Source organism: Lolium rigidum, chromosome 6, assembly GCF_022539505.1.
Source record: "Lolium rigidum isolate FL_2022 chromosome 6, APGP_CSIRO_Lrig_0.1, whole genome shotgun sequence".
Lineage (NCBI taxonomy): Eukaryota > Viridiplantae > Streptophyta > Magnoliopsida > Poales > Poaceae > Lolium > Lolium rigidum.
Window position 1 is genome coordinate 172,852,653 of NC_061513.1, and position 9,796 is coordinate 172,862,448.

The 9,796-nt window shown below is 45.3% G+C and overlaps 1 protein-coding gene across 1 annotated transcript; it reads right to left on the reverse strand.

Annotated features, from left to right (window-relative positions):
* Positions 1 to 5,995: 5,995 nt before the first annotated feature.
* Positions 5,996 to 7,688, reverse strand: LOC124665953 (transcription factor MYBS3-like). The gene is made up of 3 exons (XM_047203307.1): positions 7,213 to 7,688; positions 6,712 to 6,908; positions 5,996 to 6,612 (listed from the first exon to the last, which is right to left on the reverse strand). The coding sequence occupies exons 1-3, from the start codon at positions 7,553 to 7,555 to the stop codon at positions 6,307 to 6,309; spliced, it is 846 nt and encodes a 281-aa protein (XP_047059263.1). The 5' UTR covers positions 7,556 to 7,688; the 3' UTR covers positions 5,996 to 6,306.
* Between the last annotated feature and the right edge of the window lie 2,108 nt (positions 7,689 to 9,796).

The following is a 9,796-nucleotide window of genomic DNA, read 5'->3' on the forward strand; positions in this document are numbered from 1 at the left end:
GTCTGCCCCTGCACGCGTCCTCGTCTGCTCGAGTTTTTCTACCTTACACACTTAGGGCACCGCCCAGACCGGCCTATGATGACATAGTCATCTCAGCACAGTGATTTTAGCTTGGAAATTAGAGTGCCACTGGGAGGATTGGATCACAAGATACAAGTATGGCATTGTCCACGAGTTCCAAAATGGCAACAATCCTGCCTAGAGATTTTCGTATTGGAGTTGAGGGGGAAGCCATGGTCAATGCCGACAACAATCCTATCTAGAGATTGTGAAATTAAATTAGTATAAAAATGTTGCAAGACTATCAAAATATAGATAAAATCATAGTGACATGGACTAGCTAAATTTCAGAACCTCATTGGCGACGAAAAACAAAAGCTTTTCCTAATTCAGAACCTCATTGGCGACGAAAACATAGATAGATGAGGGAGTGCATTTGAGAGGTTGCAACTTGCACACGTACGCCTTACTATTTCTGGCGACAGAGTGTTAGCCGGCGGTCACCTGATCTAAACTCCAGAGCATATCCCTATTCCAGGCACTGCCAGAATTAAGGATATCCACGAGAGCAACCTGATAGGCCAGCGTGCGTACGTGTGCGCCATCCAGTTGCCTATCTCTCGGCCTCTGGCGTTGCCCCCGGGCCGGCAGTATGTGGCTACGAAGCTCGGCCGGAACCTGTCGAGGAAACATCAACGCACGGTCGGCATGGACGCGCGATACGCTATACACGGCCAGGCCTCGCCTCACGTCGTGGGCGTGCGTGCGACGAGCAAGCTAAGCGACAAAGCCAGTCGCTGAAGCGTCGCCGTCGCCCAAAAGGCCCCTTGCGCCGGCGGCGGGACCGGCTGCCGGACAAGTGTGTGTCTACCTAGTCGTCCTCTAGTGCCTGTCGTTCAACTCTCCCGAGCACCGGGCTGGGTCGATGGAGGTGGCTTGTCGCCAAGGCGGCTCATCCGGTCATTGTTTACTCGACCATTGAGATTTTTTCTGTACTCCCTCCGCTCAATAAAAGTTATCTAAAATTTATCTAAATTTAAATATTAAATAGTATCTACATACATTTAAGTTTTGACAAATCTCAGATAAGTTTTCATGGGACCGAGAGAGTAGTACTCTCGAATGTAGTACAAATAAAAATAGAAGAAAGAGAGCAATGCACTGCCTGCCTCTAGACCAGTCAATGCACACAACTTTTTATTAGTAAGCTTATCATTCAAACTATTTCATGAATCAACCAGTGGAAGAAAACAAGCACATACTTTAGTAACTAAGCATCACGAAGTCCAATAGTACGCCGCTAGCCAGCTCGGCTATAGATATCTTGAGCAACCCTCACTACTTGGTTGCATCTAAACATTGGCAGCCATCTATGCCGGAGGAAAATGACCCCATGTCGCTCCCAGGAGGGGTCGCTCGGGCGTAACCCTAGAGCCACCGAAGGACAACGACCATCAAAGGCCATGCAGCTGATGGTGGTGGCGGGCTCTCATCCCATCATGTGATCGGTGCCGGGGGGAGGGTCTTCCAACAGAGATGGACGCCGAGGACGCAGCCCCAGACTTCGTAGGCGACTTCTAGATTGGTGGAGGGGGCTCGATGCGGCTCAACTCCTCATCTACGCATGGTGCGGGTGGTAGTAGCGGTGCCCGCTGAAATCTACGGCTTGCCGTTAGGCGCCGACATGGGGCCTGCCGATCTCCTAATAAAGGTGGCAGTCCTAGTACCTTCCCCGCATTACATCAATTGTCTGCGTGATCGGTCCTCCTCAATCTAGCTATCGACGTGTTCGGAAACTAATGCTGGTGGTCTTCATGAAATGGCACAACGAGACCCCTGGATATCTGGATCGGATAGAACCCTCTCGTACGCGTCCACATCAGCCTGCACGGCTTCATGATGGCGTCGCGTGAAGCTCCGCAGTTTGTTAACACTATGGGACATGTCGGTATTTTGATTTCCATCATGTAGACAATAGTGGAGAAGGTCTTCGTGACTGTGATTGGAGGGCCGGGAATGGAAGATGGGGGCCTTGGAGATGATGGAGGCTTTGGTTCACAAGAGGTGCTAGAATTTGTCTTTCGGGACTTTCCCGCCTATTTTGGACAAAGTACCCGTGATTCTGGTGTTTGATAACTTTCAGGAGAAGCAGTGGAAAGTGGGGGCAGCGACATTGGAGGTTTTCATTTTTGGTGGTACTACTCGAGTGTCGAGTTTTGATTTTCAGGGTGAAAGCCTAAGATCTGAACTTCATTGGTTGTGCCCAGTAGTGGTCTTGCTAAAGGAATTGTTTGGAGAGCTTAGACTTCTCTACGGTGAAAACCTAAGATCCTGATATCGGGCCACGACAACGGTTGTGCATTGTTCCCTTCTTAGCGGTGCCTCTTTTGGAGACCATTTTTTATATTACAGGTGTTGTCTTTATGGTGGTTTGTGTGTTGCTACTGAGAGGAGTTGATCACTATGGCGGGGCCTTTTTTCCTTTCTTTTTTGTTTTCTTTTTCATGTTGTGTGCATCCGGATATCTTTTGTGACATTTTGTTGGTGGAGAGGCCATGTGTAATTGATATCTTCACGATACTAACATATTTCCTTTGTCGAAATAAAACATTTACAACCGTAATTTTTTCCGTTGCACAATGTTATGCAAGGATGGGTACCGTTGCGCAAGTAATGTATCACCCGACCAGTTTTCCTCTGAAAATCCCCATTTTTTACCTTGAAAAATCATCTACTAAAGGACTCATCTTTAGCCCACATGGATCCTTTCGAAGAGGGAGATTCAATCGGCTTGGACTGAACTTGAAACAAGGTCTTGTTCTAAAGGTAGTTGCTACGATACAACTCTTGACAAACACCTTTCTTATTAAGTAGTTTAAAAATCCACTTCCTAAGTAAACATTTATTTTGTATATGAAGTACCTCAATACTTAGTCCATCCTCATCTCTGGGTTGACATATTATATTCCACTTCGTTAGCCTATATTTGCGTTTATTCTTGATAATTTCCTAGAAAACTAAGATCTGTAGAAGTCAAGGTGCTTTCTTACCACCTTAGGTATTTCAAGGAAAGATAACATAAAAATAGCTAAACTAGTTAAACCAGAATTTATTAGAAAAGTCCATCACCATATGAAAGTAACTTGTTGAAAGTGCATGGATCCCCCATGTGTGGTTTTGGTAAGTAATGAAAATCTCTATGGACTAATGTTTGCATTGAGTTATATTTGTAGGAATTGTCCTTTGTCCATTCTTGACCATTTTTTGGCATCAAGATTGAAAGATGAAGCAAGTGAAGAAACTCACGTGATATCCAAGAAGAACAAGAATAAGTGACCTCTCGTGTGTACCATCAAGACATCAATATCATGAAGCAAGAACAAATGGTGCGTAAGTTCAAGATTAACCATCTCGAAGAGATCATGGTCTTCAAGCTCGCCATCAAAATGGTGATTGTGGTTACATGAAGATATGCCAAAGAAGAAGCTCTGCCATGATGGATCATGGGGGGGCAATCCACAACACTTTATCAAGCAAACAAGAACAAGAAAGGTGTTACATCTTGAAGCGATCAAGATTCTCATCATCTAGATCAAGTGCAATGGACAAGGTTAAGGTTTGCTCTTGATAGAGTTTCTTTCTTACCGGTCTAGTGGTGTAGTTGGGAGACCGATTGCATAGTCGGCAGTAGTAGGGCTCTCGACTAAGTAACTTGATCATATCGTTCATTGAGAGCTTAAACCACTTGCACAATTTGCATCATCGTATTCCTTGGTTGTTCTTGGTTCTTATCCATGTGATGTTTTAGAGCTTGTGTTCATTCTCATCACAAGCCCTTTCTCATCAAAATGGATTTACATGAAAACTTGTTGCGCTTTCGATGTTGGAGATTTGACGGGTTAGTCTTTTATAGTAAGGTACTAGTAAGGGGGGCGGGCGGAAAGTCTTGTCCTTAGAGGGCCCCGCAAAGTTTGCAATTGTTTGATTTTCATGGGGACCTATAAAAGGCGCCTCTTCTTCGCCATGGGCTACAACTCTTCCCACTCTCTCTTCTCCATTATTGACCTTGAAGATCTTACCCTATCTCTTAATTCCTCCCATATTTCTTGAATCTTTGTTTAGGGAAAACTGAGAGGAGATCTAGATCTACTATTTCACCAATCAAAATGTTGTCTTAGTGAGGGGAACTTATTAGATCTAGATCTTGAAATATTTTGTGAATTTATTCCTTTGTTCTTCATCACTCATTTCCCCAATAGCTTTTGTAGCTTTGATGGAATTTTAGAGTGAGAGACTTGCTATGGCATAAAGAGTTCTCTACAGAGATTCAGTGAAGTGAGAGTTCGTGGGAGATTTCTCTCGGGTACTTGTACCTTTTGGGTTCTTGGAACCCTAGAGGTCTTGTTGGCCTTTGTGGCGGCGTGGCCTTTGTGGCAGTGTGACATTTTGTGGCATTGTGGCGCTGGTGGAAATTACTTGGGAGCCTCCAATTGTTGTGGGGTTTGCCTCAAGCTTGTGACCTTCGTGGAGAGTTTACTTGAGAGTCTCCAATTAAGTTGTGGAGCTCGCCCCAAACTTCTACGTGTTCGGTGACTACCCTCAACGGACCCTTAGTGGATCGAGGATTTCTCTTTTGGTGGAAAGGCTCGAGGAGAATATTGTGCGCCATGATGGCATTTGGAGTGCCTTGTACCTCCACATCGCTCTAACGGAGAGTACCACCCGCAAGGGTGTGAACTTCAGGATATATGATCATCTCTGCGTGCCTTGGTTATTCCTCAACCCGAGATCTTTTACTTATGCATTTTACTTTGTGATAGGTTTCGTGCTTGAATTTATATATCTTACTATCACCTTGTTGCTTGCCTGCTTACCATAGGTTGTCTTCTCACATAGGTAAAACCTAGTTTATAGATTTTATGCTTGAGAAGTTAAGCATTAGTTTTATTCCTCATTTTCTCAAGCCCCCAACGTTACAAGTTTTAACCGCCTATTCACCCCCCCCCCCCTCCTCCCTCCACACACACACACACAGCAGGCTTACAACGTAAGATTTGTTTGCTCTCTTGTTCATCATCTTTTGCCTTACCAAAAAAGGAAATCATATTATTATGGAAATTTATTTTGTAGTCCTGAAGTTTTTTCAAAGTTACATAATACCATTTTTATATTAATAGTTTTCGGTAAGCCATGTTCCATAAACAATAATCTGTCATCTCAATATTGCAAGACAGACTGTTCTCTCACCAAGTCACCATGATGTAGTACCAAACGGTAGGTAATTATTTGTGCTTTGAGCTTGACGTCCATATCCGCGGTCGCTCTTTGGGTAGCAATTGGGAATAAAGCAGCTTTTGCTTTGCCTGCCTTAATTGCACCATCATCTTATATATACATGTCGTCTGGCTTTATTGGTTGGAATGGTGATCAATTATCCACTTGGAGCAAAGAAGACACTGTTTATGTTCTCTGCTGCCAAGTGCCTCCAATCAGACAGACATGGACACCACGCAAAAGGAAAGAAAACTGTGCTGGATAAGCATCAAACCTCCTCCTCCTCCAAGCTTTTATCCCCTCTCATTGGAGACATCTAGCTCTGTCATGCACTACAGTTAGCTACTAGTAGGAAGGAAGATGAGGATCAGAAGAGAGAAGTGTTTCTATCCTTCCTTCTTCCCATCCTAATCTGCATCAACATGCCTCGGACAGGGGCAGTGTAGGGCAGGGCAGGGCGTCCCAATTGGGCATCCATGTTGAGAGACGACAAACTACGAGAGGAATGAATATGGACTGCAGATGGTATGGCCACCGTACGTGAACCTACCGTATCCCAGATCCGGAGGCCGTGCCCATATGGATGGTGAACAGTGACACGACGCAACCACCACACATTGTCGCTACCCGTTGCCATCTGGATTGAACCTTGCCTGCATGTACGACACTAGTACGAGCGGGTCTCCGTCGTAAACTCGTAATACACACATAGGAATCTGAATTTTGTGTGAAACAGAACAGACTGAGATTAATGAATTTGTATGGACAGGCGTGATTCACAATTCGCAGGCAACATCTGACCGAATATGTACGTAGCGCGTAGGGGAACAGGGGCTAGCATGATTCTGGTTTCTACATGGATGGAGCCAAGAGTAGTACACACATCGCTGTATCCACTATTAGCACTACCTGCACACGACTTTACAAGCACTGTCCATCGCCTTATCTCCATTTGGTTGGACAAGGTCAGGCTGGGAAGCCTGATAAAACTTGGAGTTCATGGCGACGTACGGTTAGGATGGTGTGGCCACGTCACGTTCCGATGGACGGCGGCGAGAGGGACATGCCCAGCTCCAGGTCCAGCGGGGAGCAGTGGAGGCCGTGCCCGTGGCCATGAGGAGGAGCCTGCTCCGGCAGAACCGCCGCCGGGAATACTGTCCACGGTGACGCGTCTGACACCGACGAAGCTGGAGCCTCCGTCATTGCATCCTCCTCCGTGGAGTTGAGGTCAATGGCTGCCATGTCGGGGGCTCTATACCGCGGCAGAGAAGTGGATGCGCCTTCGCTGTTGTTCGTCGGTGGCTCGGAAACGCGCATGCTGTTCTCGCAAATCGGCACCTGCAGTTGTGTGAAGCAGCGCCATATTCAGATATGCTTTTTACATGCTACTAATGGAGTAGTTAGCATAATTCGATTTTAATGTATATATTCGCATACCATGTCAAAGAGGCTGGAGCGGCGCTTCTTCTTCCCCATGCTGCTCTGCCGCAGGAAGAACTTCTGCGCGTGGCTGGCCACCTGCGTCGGGGTCCGACTCGTGACGTAGCTCCGGGAGATGCCTCGCCAGTCGCCCTTGCCGAGCTTCTCAAGGCCGACAAGGAATAGCCGGTGCTCCTCCTCGCTCCATGGAACCCCTGCACCAGTCATGCCCAGACAGCTTAGAACTCCAGGTGCTGTACGCAGACAGATCGACTGTTCAGGATGCCACAAGTTGTCCACTCCACTACTTAATTTAGTCAGACAAAGTGGTGAATATCGCAGAAGAAGATAATGAAACTTTTCTCCACAAGGATAATGCAACTTTATTATTATTAATTAGGTCAAGATGAGACACACTACTGTAAAATAAATAAAACAGAGAATAAAATTAGGTACCAATATATCTGAATTTCCAGCATCAGTACGAGTGCAATTGCTAAATGCTTCGTATAATCTTACCTTTCTTCCTCTCCTGGACTAATCTGCCATGAGGGCCGTCGGACAGGTACCCATTGGAAGCCCTCTCCAGGCCCTCGTCGATGGACAGAAGCAGCGATGACGAAGACGACGACGTAGGAGAGATGAGGGAGCTGGGAGCTGCCGCGAGCTGCAGGCAGTCCATGCTGTAGCTCTTCCTCATGGAGCCTCCTGCGGCGACATGGAGCTGCACCCCGAAGAGCCTCAGCCCGCTGCTGCCGCCACCTCCTCCGTCGCAGAGCATAACTTCTCCCTGCTGTCCCGTGCTGCTGCAAGTTCTCGAGTTGTGGCCGTAGTTGCCACAGTGGGAGCACTTCCTGGCCATGGTGTGGCTATAAATCGACTGAATCGTTCCGCACTCCGCTGTCCTTGGTGCGGATGGTGCGTGAGAGAGATGGGTGGAGACCGGTGTGTCCACAACCGCGGCAGTGGGTGGTGCTGCTGCTGCCTATAGCAGCTAGCTAAGGTAGCTTAGGGAGGAAACTTACACGGCTCCCACTATAAATATGCGCTCCTGCTTCTCGTCTTTTGGCTGTGGATGTGGACGCGTTATTGGGCAGGGAACCGTAGAAAGATGATTATTGTTCAGGCCATCTTCCAGATCTTGTAGCTTGGATTTAACTGCTGGTTTGATCCGTTGATGTGTAAATTTTGCTCTGTGCTGTCACAAGTGTCACCCTCCTTCGGAATGTTCTGAATACGCCACCGTACACGTGAAATGGCCTCGAAAATACATCTATCACCGACGTTATTTTTGTCACGAGATTATCTATTTTCACTACAGGAATCTCTTTTGTTTCCGAGTTTCAGAGTGTCGCCGTGTGTCCAAAAATATTCGGTAATCAAGGTGACTTTTCCGCTGTATTCAAAAGCCCTCAATAAAAGACATATTCGGAACATGGCAAGTAAGTGACTTTACCACGTGTTTTCCATGTGACACCCCGTAAAAAATATACCAACGGTAAACAAGTGCCATTTCAACCGTTGTTGACAACATTCGGACAATAAAATTTATTACACCAAGTTCTCGTCGAGGTACACCGGTCAGCATAGGACACTTGGAGAAAAATTAGACCCTCATGAAAAAAACAAAAAACTAGTAAGATATATATATGTGCAACTTAAGATTCTCCAAAGAAAACTTTTGACTTTTGCATATATTTGTTGAATTTTAGTTAAGAAGTTATATTAATACTTAAATGTGAACTTTGCTTGCATTTACAGCTTGCTCTTAAGATACATGTAGTTTTAAATTGAACTACATCCGATAATCAGCTAGAAATCATTTCATTCATTGATTCCATGATGATAACAAATGGTCTAAAAAAGAACACAAAATTTGATATTAACAGTGTAATTTAGTATGCTCCATTTGAAAAAGTTAGAAGCATTTTGGTGTGATATTTTACCAACTGTTGTTAGGCTTTACAGAGTGATTTACACTCAGTAGAAATTTGATTGCCATAAAGGCATTTACACTTCTTGGTATGAAGAAGGAGAAACCCAAAAGGAAGAGAAAGTCAATAGGAAGAAGAGCTCGTGGATCCACAAGACGATGTTGAACAAGAATCCACCACAAGATACGCAAGGTAGAGAGAGGGAAGAAGAAGGCACTGAAGAAATAGAAGTGCTGATTATGATGTTGAAACAATTAATGCACGGGATAGAGAGGAGATGAACATAGAACAAGGGAAAATCTCGGAGCAAGGTTAAATGAAAACCTGACAAAATTTCTCAGAAAAAATGGCGCGGGATAAAAATGTGCTCCTGGTTATGGTCTTTTGGCTGTGGTTTTTTTTTTTTTTTTGAAGGGAAATATGAGAGCTTTATTCAACTAACACCACACCTGAATCATCAGACTGAATGCTGACAGCCAGAAAATCTGGGATACAATCAAGCCAGCTATCCGTTTCCATCAATGTGCAAGCAAATTTTGCACAAAGGTGGGCTGGGGTATTAACTGATCTTGATACATGCTGAATATGAAAAGAAATAAAATTTAAAACTAGCTCTCCGATCTCTTGAAGGATAGGTGTCACAGCTGAACGTGAGAGTTCCAGAGTTCGACTAACTCCAGGCAATCAGTCTCCATCACCACTCTTTGGAAACCTCGAAGCTTAGCAACAATGACACCCTCACGGAGCGTCAAAGTTTCTGCAATAAGAGGATCAGAATTACCCAAGCGAGGTTTACTCCAAGCTCCTAAATAGGCGAATCGTGATCTTGCAACACCACCAGCGCCACCTTTCCAAGCTTCCATAGACAGTCCACCATCAGTATTTATTTTGATAACATCATCTTCTGGTGGCCGCCAACCATAACCAGGGAGGATTTTTGTGAGCTTTCCTGGAACAACAATCACAGCAAGAGCCTCCTTTGCCATTTTCACCGAATGGACAAGGTCAAAACTGCCCCTATCATGCATCGAGCTATTCCTCAAACTCCAAATTGCCCACATTGTTGTGATGATTTTGGCACGGTCTGAATCCGAGAACCTTGTGTCTCAGAGTATGTCTCTCGACCAAGTCAAGGGGTGGAGCCTTGGCAATGAAAAGTCCATCCAAGA

Coding starts and splice junctions, on each gene's coding strand:
- LOC124665953 (XM_047203307.1), bottom strand. CDS start 7,555: ATGGCCAGGAAGTGCTCCCACTGTGGCAACTACGGCCACAACTCGAGA. Junction 6,909..7,212: donor AGTCCAGGAGAGGAAGAAAG/GTAAGATTATAC, acceptor TGACTGGTGCAG/GGGTTCCATGGAGCGAGGAG. Junction 6,613..6,711: donor GCTCCAGCCTCTTTGACATG/GTATGCGAATAT, acceptor ACACAACTGCAG/GTGCCGATTTGCGAGAACAG.